Source organism: Aethina tumida, chromosome 6 (genome assembly GCF_024364675.1).
Source record: "Aethina tumida isolate Nest 87 chromosome 6, icAetTumi1.1, whole genome shotgun sequence".
Lineage (NCBI taxonomy): Eukaryota > Metazoa > Arthropoda > Insecta > Coleoptera > Nitidulidae > Aethina > Aethina tumida.
This window is the reverse complement of record NC_065440.1, coordinates 18,818,202-18,835,375: the sequence shown is the minus strand read 5'-3', so window position 1 is coordinate 18,835,375 and position 17,174 is coordinate 18,818,202. Positions and strand designations below refer to the sequence as shown.

At 37.8% G+C, this 17,174-nt stretch overlaps 4 protein-coding genes across 6 annotated transcripts in view; 3 read left to right on the top strand and 1 right to left on the bottom strand.

Annotated features, from left to right (window-relative positions):
* Positions 1-543: 543 nt before the first annotated feature.
* Positions 544-3,333, top strand: LOC109597811 (phosphate carrier protein, mitochondrial). The gene is made up of 5 exons (XM_020013586.2): positions 544-692; positions 1,118-1,531; positions 2,058-2,256; positions 2,584-2,960; positions 3,017-3,333. Exons 2-5 carry the CDS (start codon positions 1,139-1,141, stop codon positions 3,098-3,100), a joined length of 1,053 nt encoding a protein of 350 aa, XP_019869145.1. The 5' UTR covers positions 544-692; positions 1,118-1,138; the 3' UTR covers positions 3,101-3,333.
* Positions 3,334-3,387: 54 nt separating this feature from the next.
* Positions 3,388-4,689, top strand: LOC109597827 (NAD-dependent protein deacylase Sirt4). The gene is made up of 3 exons (XM_020013603.2): positions 3,388-3,814; positions 3,868-4,286; positions 4,345-4,689. The coding sequence occupies exons 1-3, from the start codon at positions 3,649-3,651 to the stop codon at positions 4,654-4,656; spliced, it is 897 nt and encodes a 298-aa protein (XP_019869162.1). The 5' UTR covers positions 3,388-3,648; the 3' UTR covers positions 4,657-4,689.
* A 49-nt stretch (positions 4,690-4,738) lies between these two features.
* LOC109597826 (flotillin-2-like) overlaps positions 4,739-17,174 on the bottom strand; it is a 76,690-nt gene continuing 64,254 nt past the window's right edge. Inside the window, exons 1-7 of one of the 3 annotated variants that reach the window (XM_049968553.1) lie at positions 10,753-10,892; positions 10,052-10,348; positions 7,223-7,455; positions 7,045-7,164; positions 6,027-6,241; positions 5,788-5,971; positions 4,739-5,732 (exon numbers count right to left, since the gene is read on the bottom strand). In XM_049968553.1, coding sequence (XP_049824510.1) covers positions 5,529-5,732; positions 5,788-5,971; positions 6,027-6,241; positions 7,045-7,164; positions 7,223-7,455; positions 10,052-10,250 — 1,155 coding nt within the window. In that variant the 5' untranslated portion in view covers positions 10,251-10,348; positions 10,753-10,892 and the 3' untranslated portion in view covers positions 4,739-5,528. Of the gene's footprint in view, positions 5,733-5,787; positions 5,972-6,026; positions 6,242-7,044; positions 7,165-7,222; positions 7,456-7,783; positions 8,158-10,051; positions 10,349-10,752; positions 10,893-17,174 lie in introns of those variants that run through there. The other 2 variants (XM_020013602.2, XM_049968554.1) reach the window with 2 other exon arrangements.
* Positions 12,147-17,067, top strand: LOC109597788 (uncharacterized). Its single transcript, XM_049968375.1, has 10 exons — positions 12,147-12,284; positions 12,348-12,722; positions 12,877-13,095; positions 13,151-14,412; positions 14,659-14,834; positions 14,894-15,798; positions 15,853-16,045; positions 16,096-16,608; positions 16,667-16,881; positions 16,936-17,067. Exons 1-10 carry the CDS (start codon positions 12,266-12,268, stop codon positions 17,055-17,057), a joined length of 3,999 nt encoding a protein of 1,332 aa, XP_049824332.1. The 5' UTR covers positions 12,147-12,265; the 3' UTR covers positions 17,058-17,067.

The window sequence follows — 17,174 nt, the reverse complement described above, 5'->3', positions numbered from 1 at the left end:
AAAGTCCGGGTGCACGTTCCGAAATTGATTATATTTTAAAATTGTTTTGGAGTGTTTACTAATTGTTTGTGTGCACAGTTTGTTGTTAATTTTTAGTAAATTTGTTGTGTTTTCTTGAAAACATTTCCAAATTATTTATTAATGTTTGACACAACAATTGGTGTTTTATTTCTGAGATTGGTGTTTCTGAGATTATTATTATATAATGTGTGCGTAAAATGCAATGGTCAAAAAAGGCCTCAAATTATCCTCTTGCAACTTTTAAATGATTTCTATCGATGAAGTTATTATAAATCTCAATGTTGTGCAGTTAAAAACTTAATACTATAAATAATTTTAAAAATAAAATGGAAGTCACTTTATTTTATAAGTTGGTAAACTGTTCGGTATTGTTCTGAGCGGCTATTGATTATATTTAGGCAACCAAGTTAACATTAACAAAATTACCAATATAATGTCATAATAGAGCGATAATTAGATTGAATTGTAAACAATAATAAACCAGTATGATGAGCTTTATTAAAAGTCAAAACTGGAATAATGCTTTAGACATCAAAATTTGCAAAATTGTCACTCCGGAACGGGCGGGTTTCGATAATCGAACCACGTGGTACCGTTTGCGCATACCCGCATCTGCTCCCAGTCCAACTTCAATTCCACCTTTTGCGGTGTAGCAGCCATATTCGTTGCGGGTAAGTCCCAATCTTGATTCCACAGCCACTGTTTCCAACGTTGAAAACCCCTGAATTTGTGTTGTGTTAATTGTTTAACGAGTCTAGAGACGTTTTGCAAGTGAGTGCAGTGGTTTTTCTTGTGGAAATTAGAGTTTTTTTCGCTTATGTAATACGGTTTTATCGTTGTCAGTGTCACGACTTTGATCTGTGACAAAATCTCAAGGTTTGAAGACCTAACGTTTAAATAAGGCTTAGTCTTTCCTCTGACCACTCTAATTGGATTAATTGGTGTCGGTTTCAGTTGTTAACATAAAAAATCGATAGTCGCAACTTAAAAAATTAGTTATATAACCTTGTTGGTTAATTGTTGCAATGTCAACGTTGATCAGGGCAATGGCAAATCGTTCCGAGAATAACCTAACGGCCCCGTCCTCCATTTTCAGGAATTCACGGACCGAATCACGATGTTCAGTACCCTGTTGACAAAGGCCTACTGCCAACCTGAGGCGCAGTCGCCGCCCCAGGGCATCGTCAAGTCGCTGACGGCCGGCCGCACGATCGCTGCCGCCTCCGTACAAACTGGCGACTCGTGCGAATTCGCCTCCATGAAATACTTCGGTCTGTGCGGTCTGGCCGGTATCCTGTCGTGCGGCATCACCCACACCGCCGTCGTGCCCCTCGACTTGGTCAAGTGTCGTATGCAAGTCGATCCCGCTAAATACAAGAACTTGATCAACGGCTTCAAAGTTACATTGGCCGAGGATGGCGTCAAGGGTCTCGCTAAGGGATGGGCGCCGACCTTCTTCGGTTACTCCGCCCAGGGGCTCTGCAAGTTCGGTCTCTATGAAGTGTTCAAGGTAATTATATCAGTTACTTTCATTTATGTAGTTTTATTTCAGTCTTGATTAGGATTTAAACAGTTTTTTGATTCAAACTTGTTAATTTTTTTATCTACGTTTTTGGTATATCCTTTAGATTGATATGAATATACAAGAGAAACAGAAAATTTTTTCTGTACAAACAAAGTACAAACTTTCATTTGAATAAATTCTTGAAGAAAAACTAAAATTACATTTTAACAATAGCTTTTTCATATTCTTATCAAAAGGATCCATTTGAGTACCCATATTGATAATGAAATATTTCATAGTTATTTTAGAAAAATTAAGATTAGACTTTTGACCGTAACTTTTTTATTTTTTTACCAAACCACTTTACTGAATAAATCTCTTCAAGACCTTTTATTTGAGTACCAACATGCATGTCAAATATTCGGATAGACCTTCTCAAGGCCTTTTATTTGAGGTCCAACATCCATAGTGAAATATTTAATTTCACTGAATTATTTGAAAAAAAAAAAACAATAAATTCAATTTATTTCAGGTCGTCTACGCTGATGCGTTGGGCGAAGAGAACGCGTACCTGTATCGTACATGGTTGTACCTCGCCGCTTCGGCTTCCGCCGAATTCTTCGCAGACATCGCCCTGTCGCCCATGGAGGCGGCCAAGGTCAAGATCCAAACTACACCCGGATTCGCAAACACCTTGAGAGAGGCGTGGCCCAGAATCATGCGCGAAGAAGGTAAATAAAACACAAAACATCTTTAATTAATACATCGAAAGTATTTTACGAAAGCAGCGGAATATTCCATGATTTATTATTGAAAAAAGTGTCTGTTCATCACTATGATAATAGTAAATTATAAACGATATTGCAAAATTTGTTTAAGATTATAACAAAACATTTTTTTAATGATAAGCAAGTTTATCAATGACACACATGTGAACTTGTGACAAGCTATTAATAGTTTTATTTATCTCACTAGTTAATTAGTTTCGAAAGAATTCAATCAGCAAAATGAACCCTCAATTAAATACTCGAAAAAACCCAATAATTATTTTTTTTAAGGACTGAATGGCTTCTACAAATCGTTGACCCCATTGTGGGGCCGTCAAATCCCCTACACCATGATGAAGTTCGCCTGCTTCGAAAAGACCGTGGAGCTGCTCTACAAACACGTCGTTCCGAAGCCCAGGGAACAATGCAGCAAGGGCGAACAACTGATCGTCACCTTCGCTGCCGGTTACATCGCCGGTGTGTTCTGCGCCATCGTCTCACATCCCGCCGACACCGTCGTCTCCAAACTGAACCAGGAGAAGGGAGCGACCGCCCTGGGCGTGTTCAAGAAGTTGGGATGGTCTGGCACCTGGAAGGGACTGGGACCAAGGATCATTATGATCGGTACCCTCACCGCCTTGCAATGGTTCATCTACGACGCCTTCAAGGTGGGTCTCGAAACCCAACTCTTTTTTTAAATCAACTAACTCATGGTTTGTTCCAGGTTGCGATGCGTATGCCACGTCCACCACCACCAGAGATGCCCGAATCATTGAAAGCCAAGCTTAAGGCCAAAGGAGAGCTGTAATGTGTGCGAGATTATCATTAATTTATTCCATATGAAATAAAAACAAGTGATGTTATTTTAACGGTTCTTAATCTGACCCTTTGTTTTTGTGTTACCAGTATTTTTTTGCCCCTTTTACAATCGATCATAAAGGTTACGAGTAAGCCATCTGATATTCGTGTTGTTTTAATATTTAATTTGTGTATTTTAGACTGTACATAGGAGAAATAAATAAAACACGATTGTGATGTTAATTACGTTTTTTATATGCCCTATTTTATCCAAAAATTATATTAATTAATTGTTTGATGAGATAATAATATAAAAACTTTAATAACAAGGCTTAAATATATTTTCTTTGTCTGAAAATCAAAACTTCAATGTTATTGCATTAGTATATTGATAGTAAACTTGAGATAAAGCCAATTTAATAATGAGTACAATCGTAACTGCTACAAACTAAATAATATTTATCTTATGTCAGATTTTTAAGTAAATTACATAATTCTGTATTCGTGTAACGTTGGTTGGCTACTTAAAGGCGCAAACCTAACCTGTAAACCACAAAAATGTCAAGAACAGTAAATATTTTCCGTAAATTCTCCACAGTTTCGTTGTGTTTTGTTCCTAAACACGAGCCGGTGAACGACAGAGACGTGCAAATCCTGAAAAAATTCATCCAATCCTCGGACAAAATAGCAATATTGACTGGTGCTGGTATTTCCACCGAATCTGGTACGAGCCCCAAAAACCAACACGAATCAAAACTAATGCCAGATCAAACGCAGGAATCCCCGACTACCGTTCAGAAGACGTCGGGCTGTATGCCAGATCGAACCGACGGCCCATACAATATCAGGACTTCCTTAAAAACAGCAGTACAAGAAGGAGATACTGGGCAAGGAATTACGTTGGTTGGCCGCGATTTTCAAGCACCCAACCCAATGCCGTGCATGTGTCGATCAAGAACTTGGAAACCGATCGTAAAGTGTCGAGGGTCATCACCCAGAATGTGGACAGTTTGCATTACAAAGCTGGAAGTGAAAATGTTACTGAACTACATGGCACAGCCTTTCGTGTAATCTGCTTGGATTGTGAGGCGAGGTTCGACCGTCACTTCATACAGGAGAAGATCCACAAGGAGAATCCTTTGATTAGTGACACAAGTGACATGATAAGGCCTGATGGTGACGTTGAGATACCACAAGTAAATAATATATGTAATGATACAATTAGATAACGTTTTAATTAATGTTTTGTTACAGGAAAGCATCGACAACTTCGTAACACCAACGTGTGATTCATGCGGAGGCATTCTAAAACCCGACATCGTATTTTTCGGCGACAACGTGCCCAGAGTTCGAGTGGAAGAGGTGAGGCAGTGTGTATCACAGAGTGACAGTTTGTTGGTACTAGGGAGCAGCTTGTCCGTATTTTCGGGCTACCGAATTGTCTTACAAGCTGTGGAGGAACGGAAGAATGTTTGTATAGTCAATATAGGACCAACCAGAGCTGACAAACTTGACATTTTAAAAATATCCGCCAAGTGTGGTGATATAATACCAAAAATTTGTTGATTTGTACACAATAAATGAATATTTGTTACGTAATTGTAGTTTTTTTACTTAATTTTTGGGGTGGTAATAAAAAGTGTGCCAATGCCATTAGTTAAAATATTTTTATTCACACAGAAAAGTGGACATAATTTTAAATGAACACACATCTAGTGCAGCGACCCCGAGTGAATTTACACAGGCAGTTTTGAGTGTTCCGGGGGCGCATTTTACGAAATAAAATCCGTGTCGGCTAATAAACCAAAACGATAAAACAAACACTAGGGTCTTGGGGAGTATAAAAATACATCGAATCTTTTTAAATTACGTACGTCAACTTCCATCTGTTTTTTTCGAATGGAAAACTTATGGAAATTGATGGAATGGCTACAATTTTTTGGGCTTTAGTTAATCGTTATTTTTTTTCTACAATTTACAATGTTTTTAGTAAAATGATTGAACACCATATTTTCTCGACGACTGTGAGATTATTTATTATCGTTTTGTTTAAATTACTCTACTTTGGTACGATTCATGAGACAATAAACCGAATTATCACACTAATCCAGACAATTTCAACTAGATTTTGCTACGAATTCTTTTTAGACCTGAGAAGGGGATGTATTTTACTTCAATCGATCCTAAACAATAATAATAATATAAAAAATATACATTTATAAAAAAATTCTAAACACAAACTCATAAACGACGCACGAAATCGAAAAAAATATTCAAATTCACGTTCCACCTTTAAACAGAACAGTGAAACACTCGATGGACTAGACTCGAATTTACCATAAAATTTCACCTGTAAACAAAGCGGCATTTCATATATAATCCCACCCCGAGGCTGAGGCAGCGTCTGGGGCTATTTAATAAAACAAAATAATACGTAATTAGTTAACGGCAGCGACTGCAGGCTTCGTGGTGGCACCGGGCAACTTTCCAAGCACTTTCGACAAATCGACGCCGGTCAGGGCGTTCACCGCCGGCGGAATCTGTCCGACCAACCGTGAGATCTCCGCCGTCGTGTTGTCCGAACCGCCTATCAGCACGATCTCGTCCGTTTTGGCCAAAGGCGCCGCCACTTCTGCGGCAATCTATAAAAAATAAACATTTAATTAACCAAATAAAGAAGTTGTGGGGCGGTGGCACCTTTGGTAAGGCGTCCAAAACGATGGACATGATGGCGGCGTCGCCGTACTGCTTGTAAACGGCTGCCTTCATCCTCATACGTTCGGCGTCGGCTTTTCCTATGCTAGAAATGGCACTGGCCTCCGCCATACCCAGAAGCTTGATCTTCTCGCTTTCCGCCTGTGCGTTCTTCACCGTTTGCGTCCTGGAACGCACAAAAATTAGTCGAAACAACAACAAAATCGTTCAGATAGTGGTACCGTTTTCCTTCGGCGATAGCTTGTACGCGGTAGCTCTCGGCTTCAGCAGGCAGACGGACTGTAGCGTTCAGTTCGCGTTCCTTCCTTAGGACCTCCTGTGCCTCCACTTCGATTTGTTTCTTGCGCTCTACCACGTCGATTTGGATCTCTTCGTTACGTATCTTCTGGCGGATTTTGGCCGCCTGCAGTTCGTAGGCCAGTTGGGCTTGTGCTTTCTGAAATGTTCATTGTGAAAAACATGTAAAAGAAATAAAACATTGATATATATCACGATATTTATATATATTAATTTTTTTGTCCATAATTTTCACATTTCTAACCCAAACTTATGAACATCTGGTATACTTTGATAGATCTTTCCAAGAGCTTTCATTTGGGTACCCAGATTCATAAGAAAATGTTTAATTTAATCGAGTTATTTAAGAAAAACTCTGGAAAATACAGATTTTTGACCATAACATTCTTATTTCATACCCTAAGCCTTATGAAGACCCTATATAAACAGATAGACCTTCTTAAGACCTTTTATTTGAGTACCAATATCGGTAGCGACATAATTGACCGAGTTATTCAAGAAAAACTGAATTTGACCATTTTTGCCTATAATTTTGTCATTTCTAACCCAAATTTATAAATATCCGGTATTCTTTAATAGATCTTTTCAAGAACTTCCATTTGGGTATCCACATTCATAAGAAAATGTTTAATTTGATTGAGTTATTTAAGAAAAACTCTGGAAAATACAGATTTTTGATCATAACTTTCTTATTTCATACCCTAAGCCCTATGCATATCTTATATAATCAGATAGATCTCTTCAAGACCTTTTATTTGAGTACCAACATGGATGGTTAAATATTTCATTTAGTTGAGTCACTCAAGACCAGTCAACCAATAAATAAAATTAAGGATAACTTTATGTACATTATTGATAATAAATAATTATTAATTATATAAATATCGCGACGTTCATTAAACTAATAAATTAAACAATTAAACAATTAATTAATAAACTAACGGCAGTATTAATTTCTTGGTCGAAATTCGCCTTTTGTAACTTGAACATCCTCGAGTTGTCTTCGATTTTCGTGTCGGTCGAATATTTAACATCCATCGCCGATTTCTGACACTCCGACTCCTGCAAAAACAATCAATCTGAATAAAACAGGCCGAAACCCACATCAAGTAGGATTTACCCTAATTCCGGCGTCCCGATTCGCCAGGGCGACGCCGGCGTCGGCGTCGCGCTTCACGATCGCCGTCTGGGCCTTGCCCAGCGACGCCAGATACTGAACGTCATCGTACACGTCCTTGATCGTGAACGACAGTATTTCGATGCCCATGCGACCGACGTCCGGCGCCGCCACTTCCCGCACCAGCGCCGCAAACTGGTCTCGATCCCGATAGATTTCTTCTACTGTAAGCGTTCCTAAAAACCAACGAAATCAACAAATTAATCGACGGTCGATAAAAGGTTTTCAAAATTTGTCCGGCCTTGGTCTAATGTAACTAATAGAACCGGTCGCAAAATAGATTCGTGTGCAAACTTTTCTGCGACCACGAGAAGGTCGTAACACTGCTTATCAATAAATTAAACATTAAATTAATTTGTGTCATAATTCGTGGCAATAATGTATTATTGAAGTATTTTAATGACTGGATAAGTAATATCTAAATTGCTTCAACATTTTTCAACAAAGTATTTAAATAGTTTGGTGTAATTACCAAAAAAACAATCAAAAAATAATTCTTCATACCGTCTGACAACAGCATAAGTGACACCCAAAGTCATAGAAACATTGAACAGTCCCATCCACAAAAGTTCCATGATAAAACCACCGACGGTGTAAACCGACTGAACCAGCACGAACTTAACAATAAGACGGCGACGTAATTCCGTATAATAACGCGACAATTTTCTTAGAGAAGTTCTCAGATAACGGATCACGGCCGAAACGTTTTTCCCACCGCTCTCCTTCAATTTTGATTGACGCAGCCGGTGCGAGAAAACTTGTGACTTTGAGTAGTATCGATTGGACACATGGTCCATTCAATAATTAATTAATTTCGAGAGCTAAGATCGATAAAGTAATAAAATAAGTGTGCAGACTAGGACCACGTTGTGGAACCACTGTTAAAAAACTAAACAAAGTGTTTTATATTTGTGAGGTCATGGTTTTTTTCAATTAACTTAATGACGGATTTAAATCGAGGCAAATATTTGCCTTGGGTTTTGTTGTGACGTTTATCGTTTATTAGGATGTTTATCAAGTTATTGTGGTGCTTCCCGTTTAAGATTTTGCAATATGAAATTACAAAATTTGATCCAATATCTTCAATAATTTATTATGAATCACCGTTTATGCATAGTCATTTAATTTTAATATTGATATTATTTAATCTATCATCAATTTATCCCGTTTATCTATTGAGGAAAGACTTTTAAATTTATTTATTAGTTTTAAATATTGATAAGATTATCAATGGCAAAAAAAAATTATTATTTAGTATAAAAATGATTCTCCTACTAAAATCACTTACTGGTGTTAGTTTGACACTCACCTTCTTTATTTTTCATATGTAAGTTAAAAAAATGTATTTATTAAATGTGTGCAAAAAATTTAAAATTAAATGCATAATTAATTAACATGTTAAATTTTTTCTTTAGATGTTGGGTTGGAAAAATTAAATTCAATTCATTTATTTAATTTTAATATTTGTAACAGTAATATTTTATTTTCGGTTTTCTCTCTTATTATTAATGTTGATAAATTGACAGTTAAGTTGTCACACAATGAATATTATTTTAGAATGTGTGGTTGGATTAGGTTTAACAATAGGATTATCCGTATTCATCATGTAAGAACACAACAATAAAATAACGTCAATGCTTAAAATGTGTTTTAGAACGAAAATGAAGCTGGAAAAGCCGCCTCCCATTGATGGAACTATTTATGGAGGCTTGAGAAACAAAAGGCAATGTGAAACTAAGATAATTCCAGAAGGGGACTCTAATTGTGATGATGGAGAATGAATTATATGTGGTTGGCCGTCTATTAAATGTATTTGAGACGTTTCCGTTTTGTATTATTAGTATTATTTATTGAGATTAATAAAGTTTGTTTATACAATCGTTTTTTGTCATTTTATCTTGACTAGATCAACATGATTAAACTAATCTTATTTGGACACTATAAATAAATAATGCAAATATTTTTTTTTAAATATATTGGGAAATAATTTATGAATGCAATGAAAAATTGTGATAAGTTATGACGAAGTCTCATGAAACAAATTAAGATCATTAAGCCAATTGTTAAATTCATAAAAAACGTCTTTTGTTAATTTTATCTATATCAAAACCATTTTATACGATTATAGATTAATATGATTAATTATATTTAATTATAATGAGAATTACTAACAAAGGTATCATAATTTTAATAATTATGAAGAGAATTAATTAAATTGTTATTAGAAATAGTTTTTTACTATTTTCTACTGAAATATATGAAACATACAAATTTAAATAATTAATTATGATAATTATTTAATTAACTATAAATTTTTTAGTTAGTAATATAATTAATTAATAGTTTTATTAACCTTAATTTTACTAATTATGACAAGAATTAATAAAATTTGCATTTTAAATAGTTTTTTATTTGTTTTGGCTGAAATATATGAAAATAGTTAATTAATTAATTGAGACAATTATTTAATTTACATTAAACTTTTCATTTCGTAATGCAATTAATTGATCATTTTATTAACCATAATTTTATTAAATATAAAGAGAATTAATTGAGGTAATTATTCATTATAATACAATTAATTAATAATTTGTTAATCAAAAAATAGATTTTTTATAGTTTCTCCTGTAACAGAAGAACAAAATTAATTTAAATAATTGATTTAAATAACAAAACAATATATATTTACTATAAACAAAATTTTTACTAACTTAAATATTTTTTTAAGATGCTTTACGTTATAGATTAGCAACACATTTACAATAATATTACCTAAAATAGCTCTCAAGTGACCCTCAAGCGTTTGCAGCACCGTCATCTTGATCTCCTTGACGGTTTTCCCCAGAAACTGTTCGGAAGCAGTGTGCAGCAGTTCGTCCGCCTTCATAATCTTGCACTGGGCGACGCCGGTGACGGTCAGCGGGACGCCTTGCGACGTCTCGACGTTACCGCACATCGGATTCAGCGTCATGACCTCGAGCGACAGACGCTGGACGTCCGTGACGCCCCACCACGCCCACGCCCATCCGCCCACTATCGTTTCTTTGCGTGTCTTCGCACAACAACCACCTGAAACCAACGATAAAGCGTTATTCATCACAAAAAAAAAAAATCTAAGAACCAATTAAGGATATCCGATTGGAGCAACGGTAAACGAAACGCTCCAGTTTCACTGTTTTCACAGAAAATCGCGTGACCAGAGTCACATCGTCACGTCGTACGTAGCGAGGGAGTGCAGAACACAATGGCAACCATCCACAACGAAAGAAACAACACTTTCACCAGCGCCGAACGTCCATTAACCAGTTGACCCACTGGAAGAAATTGCGGACCCGTTAGGCGAATGAAAGTCAAACGAATTCTTCAAGTGAACTTTTCCCCACAGATCCGTATCCAACCCCCGTGAACCACCGAGCAACCAAACCCCCTGCCGTAACCCAATTAAATTAATTAAAAACGAAACGGTACCGTACCACAGTTAAGCAGCACCGAAAACCGATGCGTTATCGCCTAACAGTACCGCCGTCCTAATTCGACGAAGAATGGACAAGAATCCGGTCCTGAATGTGTGGACGTGCCGGTCCTCAAGTTCAAGAACGCGGCCACAGAACGAAGAGTGAACGATCGTGGTGCGGATCATGAGTTTTCCTGCTGGATGTCCGCTGGTACGACCGATTTGTGAGCCGTTTACGAAACTGTGATCACGTTTTCTGTGCTTTTCGGTTGGCCGATAAGGAAGTTGAGGATAATACGCAATCGGTGAGTGATGATACAATTTTGATATGCAGTAGAAATTTTAATTAATTGTTGGCAACAAACCAAAAATATTAGTACCATTAAATTAAATTAATTCCTTCAATATAAAGAATATTTTTAATTTAAAAATAAATGATTAAATTTTTTTAATATCCAATTTAAATAATTATTATTCAAGACACATTGTTGATTATTATTATTATTAATATTGAATTTGAAGTACCTCCAGCACAGTAAGTTTCTGAGTAAAATTATTGAGAACAGATTCACTTGTTTTTTATTTACAAACTTTCTTTCAGCAAATGAAAAATATTTATTTAACAAATTCACACCGTTTTATGTATCTTTTATTAAAAGAGAGTAGTACTAAAATTGAAATTTAATCACATTGAAAGAACAACAATCAAAAACACACACTTAATAAGGAACAATTAATAAATTTCATAAAAAATGAAGTACCGGTTGTAGTGGTTATAAATAAATTTTATTCATGAAACAATATAAAAATGTTAAAATTTATGGCAATATTGTTAAATATTTATTACAAGGCATTATTTCAAAATATTTTATTTATTTTATTAAAATGGAGTAGTACCAGAATAGCATTTTAATCAAATTGTTAAAATAAAAATCAAAAACGTGCAAATAATAACGTACAATATATAAATTGCATAAAATTTTGTTTGAAACAATTTTCTACGTGACGATACTTATTAAGTACCCATTGTATTTAGTTGTAAATACATTTTATTTGGAAAACAATATAAAACTATTAAATTTAATAGTGAATTGTTAAATATTTATTACAAAGCATTATTTCTAAACCATTTTTATCTTCTATCAAAATGGGGTAGTACTAAAACTGCATTTTAATCAAAAACCAAAAACAAAAACGTGCATATAGTGACGAGTTACATAAATATTTTGTTTGAAACAATTCCCTACGTGATATAACTTATTAAGTACCCTCAGTACTTTCACCGGTCTCATCAAATTCGCCGATTACCCAAAACCAAAGTCACCGATAACATTACAAAAACAATTAGGTGCGTGCCCAGAAAACACTTTTAAAACCAGTCGACACGTAGACATTGACCAAGAAGGGGTTGATTTCGACATCTTCCTGGCACTATTCTACAACAGTTTATAATTGTAATTGAGGAACTATTATTAATCAGTCGATTTGTAGTTGTTGTGATGTGCAGTTGGTTTTGGTTTTAAGGGGACGATATGTTTGCCCTTTCTACTGGTAATTGTTTTTTATGCAAGTGGTACCTCATCAGTTTACATAACACATTTTTCTCCATTTCAGTAATGAGTACTATAACCGCGCCCCTTTTCGGGCTCGGTGCCGCCGCCGTCACCTCTAACCTAGGTGTATTCATCCCCGCATTGGTAGCAGCTATTGCCTACTTCCAGTACGATCTTTTGGACCCTGAAAGTCGTCCCATTGATGTCGAAATGGAACAGATGTATGATCGGTACGATTTCATAGTGGTGGGCTCCGGTTCAGCCGGAGCCGTTGTGGCGAATCGTTTGAGTGAAGTGGAGAATTGGAACGTTTTACTTTTGGAGGCTGGTGGCGATGAAACTGAAATCTCTGATGTACCGTTGATGGCTGCTTATTTGCAGTTATCGCAGCTTGATTGGAAATACAAGAGTGAGCCTCAAGGACAAGCCTGTTTAGGTATGAATTCATTTGTTGCTATCGTAATACCATAAAATTCGTCTACATTTTTACTACTTTTATCTTCCAATTTGTAAAAACAAAAACAACTCTAGACATTTTATCATGAAGGAAAAGATAACTCAGTCAGTTAAATCATTTGTTTTAATTTTAGCAATGAACAATGGCAGATGTAATTGGCCCAGAGGCAAAGTAATTGGTGGTTCCTCGGTACTGAACTACATGTTGTACTTGAGAGGTAACAAAAAGGACTACGACATCTGGGAATCGCTTGGCAATCCTGGCTGGGGTAGCAAAGACGCCTTGTACTATTTCAAAAAGTCGGAAGACAATCAGAACCCTTACTTAACTGAAACACCGTACCACAACAAAGGTACTACCCTCAATTAAACTCCTTTCCATAAACTAATATATTTTTATTTTTATAGGAGGTTATTTGACGGTATCTGAAGCACCGTACCACACACCATTGGTGGCTGCTTTCGTAGCAGGCGGGCAACAATTGGGCTACAAAAACCGGGACATAAACGGCGAGTTCCAGACCGGATTCATGATGGCACAAGGAACGGTACGACGTGGTTCCCGATGCTCAACCGGCAAGGCGTTTTTGAGACCAGTACGACTAAGGAAGAACCTCCACGTAGCGATGAAGGCGCACGTCACCCGAGTGTTGATAGATCCAACCACCAAAATCGCCTTCGGTGTGGAATTCGTGCGTGGCGGCAAGTTGCACAGAGTCAGAGCCACTAAGGAAGTTATTTTGTCAGCGGGGGCGGTTAATTCGCCGCATCTCTTGATGCTGAGTGGCATCGGACCGAAACAGGACTTGGAAAAGCATAAAATCCCGGTGATTCAGGATTTGAAGGTGGGACACAATTTGCAGGACCACATCGGACTTGGAGGATTGACTTATTTGATCAACAAACAAGATTCAATCACCTTGGACCGGGTTTACTCAGTCGGGCCTTTGATGCAGTACGCTATATTTGGAGGCGGACCTCTGACCATCATGGGAGGAGTTGAAGGTCTTGCTTTCGTTAACACCAAATATGCGAACGCCTCAGACGACTTTCCAGATATAGAGTTCCATTTCGTGTCAGGATCGACGCACTCAGATAACGGAGCTCAGTTGAGGAAAGCCCACGGATTAACTGAAGCTTTCTACAAGCGAACATTTGAACCCATTAAGAACAGAGACGCTTGGAGCGTCATTCCAATGTTGCTGCGTCCTAGAAGCAAAGGTTTGATACGTTTGCGCAGCCGCAACCCCTTCGACGCCCCATTAATCTATCCCAATTACTTCAAAGACGACTTCGACATGAGAACGTTAATCGAAGGTGCTAAAATTGCTCACCAATTGAGCAAAACACCAGCCTTCCAGTCGTACCAAAGTACTTTGCATGAGTTCCCTGATTGCAAAGCTTATCCCAAGTTTAGTGACAGTTTTTGGGAGTGCATGATCAGAATGTACTCAGTAACAATTTACCATCCAGTCGGTACAGCAAAAATGGGACCCTATTGGGACCAAGATGCGGTGGTCGATCCTCAACTTAGAGTATACGGGATTAAAGGTTTGAGAGTCATAGATGCATCGATCATGCCCAACTTGGTCAGCGGTAACACCAACGCACCGTGCATCATGATCGGAGAGAAGGGAGCAGATTTAGTCAAGGAATTTTGGCTGAAGACAGTCCGATATGGTTGAAACAATTATTTATTTAAGTATGTTTGCTAGTCCATATGTATGTTGTGTTGTAAATAGTAGGCTTATTTATTTATTATATGTAATAAAGATATTATTTCATTATACAGGACAGTTTAATTCATTACTTTCTTAAAAATCGAATAATCAGTTTGTTTATGTTAAATTTTGCTTGTTAAGCTAAACAATTGCGAGGCAAGTGCATACTGGGAGATAAAGTCATTTCGATTTTAGTTAGCATATGTGATCATCTTAGTTAAGTGTAAAAAAATGGCTGACATCCACAGCCAAATGAACCTTTATTCCATGACCAGGATGGCCTTAACTCTTGGTCCTGGTTTAGGTTTTTTGATGTACCTCCATTCCTGCACTTTAAATCAACGTCCGGACATTTTGGACAGAGAACACAGGTAAAACAATCAGTACCACAAAGGCTTCTTTAAAAATAAATAAGTTTAATTTGTTTAAGAGTGCACGACACGCCCTTCTACTCGATCCAAGACAACTATGACTTTATAATAGTGGGTGGAGGAAGTGCTGGTTCGGTCCTTGCAAATCGTCTTAGTGAAAACCCCTATTGGAACATTTTATTAATTGAGGCAGGCCCGGATGAAATCTCCCTGACAGATATGCCTTTAATGTTCCCGACCATACAACTATCACCGTTCGACTGGCAGTACCAAACGGAACCAGGCGAAAAGTATTGTAAAAGCATGAAAGAAGGAAGGTGTAACTGGCCTAGGGCCAAAGTACTGGGAGGCTGCAGCACAATGAACGCCATGCTGTACATCAGAGGCAACAGGCGCGACTACGACCGATGGGAGTACTTGGGCAACCCGGGCTGGGGCTACGACGACGTGCTACCATACTTTAAAAAATCAGAAGACATGCGTATCGAAGAGTTCAGGGACGACGAGTACCATGGCAAAGACGGCTTCTTAACAGTCGAGCACTTCAGGTACCACAGTGCGATAATGGATTGGTTCTTAGACGCCGCCAAAGAATTGGGTTACAAGGTGTTGGATGTGAACGGGGAGTACCAGACGGGATTCACGCCCGCTCACGGTACTTTAAGGGACGGTCTGCGTTGCAGTACCGCCAAGGCCTTTCTGAGACCTTGCTGCAACAGAGAGAACCTCCACATCACACTTTTGAGTACCGTTGAAAAGGTAGTGATCGATCCGGAGAGCTACCGGGCGACAGGGGTGGTGGTCAGCAAGTTGGGGGCCAAGAAAACCGTTTATGCGGACAGGGAGGTAATTTTGAGTGCTGGATCTTTGCAGTCACCCCAATTGTTGATGTTAAGTGGTGTTGGACCCAGGGATCATTTGGAAAGTTTGGGCATACCTGTTTACGTTGAGTCTCCCGGAGTTGGTATTGGTTTACTGAAACATTTAAGTACTGAAGTACTGATCAGTTTTGTTTTAGGATATAATCTCCAAGATCACGTTGCAATGGGAGGACAAAGCTATCTGTTTGACGCACCAGAAGAGTACGCCGACCAAAACTGCGCATTTTTGTTGCCCAAAGTTTTCTCACCTGAAACTGTCAATTCATTTGCTCAAGACAAATCTGGACCGGTGTATTGGTTACCTGAATGCGAAGTTATGGGTTTTGTAGGGTAAGAAACACAATTTTGCAATTAACCTTTTGTAACAGTTCTGTTTTAAGTACCAAATATGCAAATTTATCGGACGATTGGCCAGACATTCAGTACTTCATGGCTTCTTACTCAGATGCTGGTGATGGAGGACTATTCGGCCGAAGAGCCACGAATTTGAACGATGAAACCTACAGTGCAGTCTATGAACCTAACTTGTACAGAGAAGCTTTTACCATAATCACCCTCCTTCTGCGTCCTAACAGCAGAGGCAGGATTATGTTGAAAGATTCCAATCCTAGCTCAAAAGTACTGATCTACCCGAACTACTACGATGATCCTATGGACTTGAAGGTCATAGTGGAGGGTGCGAAGATCGCCAACAGGTTGGCTTATACCAAAACAATGGGGAAATACAACGCCAGAATTAATCCGTACAAGTTTCCGGGTTGTGAGGAATACGAGACGTTCAGCGACGATTATTGGGCCTGTCAGGCCCAACATTACACCTTAACTATTTATCATCCTACTGGTACAGCTAAAATGGGACCTGACAGTGATCCAATGGCTGTGGTTGACCCCAGGTACCACTATGAATATACTTATAGTAAATTATACTCTAGAACTTTGTTTTGTTTGTAGGTTGAGGGTCAGAGGAGTGAAAAACTTGAGAGTAGTGGACTGTTCCATCATGCCTTACATTCCATCTGGAAACACCAACGCTCCTACCATAATGGTGGCTGAAAAAGCTGCAGACATGATCAAGGAGGACTGGGGAGTACTTGACAAATATAGGGACTCAAAGGAAGATCAGAAGTCGGAAGAAAGTTATCAGGAAAATGATGTCGAAAATGAAGGTAAACTGCTGTTTTTCAAACTAGAGGAAGAAAAGTCATAAATTGTTGTTTCAGTGACCTATAAACCGAATCCTGAAGTCATCGAAGCTACACAACCCAATATAGAAGCTACGAAAAAACCAGAGGTGGTCATGCAGAAAAATCCAAAACGTCAAAAGGATTTAGACTACTGGTAAAAAAAAACAATTGATCAAATGTAAACTGAAATAAAACAAATACAACCATAAATTCGTTTGATTTACAACACCAACAAAAACAGTAAAAGAACAAGAATAAAACTGGTTCACAGTGTA

What these genes read in the sequence shown, in the direction of transcription:
- LOC109597811 (XM_020013586.2), top strand. Translation starts at nt 1,139, where the DNA reads ATGTTCAGTACCCTGTTGACAAAGGCCTACTGCCAACCTGAGGCGCAG. An exon ending in CAGAATCATGCGCGAAGAAG is followed by an intron (nt 2,257 to 2,583) that starts GTAAATAAAACA and finishes ATTTTTTTTAAG; the next exon opens with GACTGAATGGCTTCTACAAA. An exon ending in TCATCTACGACGCCTTCAAG is followed by an intron (nt 2,961 to 3,016) that starts GTGGGTCTCGAA and finishes GGTTTGTTCCAG; the next exon opens with GTTGCGATGCGTATGCCACG.
- LOC109597827 (XM_020013603.2), top strand. Translation starts at nt 3,649, where the DNA reads ATGTCAAGAACAGTAAATATTTTCCGTAAATTCTCCACAGTTTCGTTG. An exon ending in TGGTATTTCCACCGAATCTG is followed by an intron (nt 3,815 to 3,867) that starts GTACGAGCCCCA and finishes GATCAAACGCAG; the next exon opens with GAATCCCCGACTACCGTTCA. An exon ending in GTGACGTTGAGATACCACAA is followed by an intron (nt 4,287 to 4,344) that starts GTAAATAATATA and finishes GTTTTGTTACAG; the next exon opens with GAAAGCATCGACAACTTCGT.
- LOC109597788 (XM_049968375.1), top strand. An exon ending in AACACCGTACCACAACAAAG is followed by an intron (nt 13,096 to 13,150) that starts GTACTACCCTCA and finishes TTATTTTTATAG; the next exon opens with GAGGTTATTTGACGGTATCT. An exon ending in GAAGTTATGGGTTTTGTAGG is followed by an intron (nt 16,046 to 16,095) that starts GTAAGAAACACA and finishes TTCTGTTTTAAG; the next exon opens with TACCAAATATGCAAATTTAT.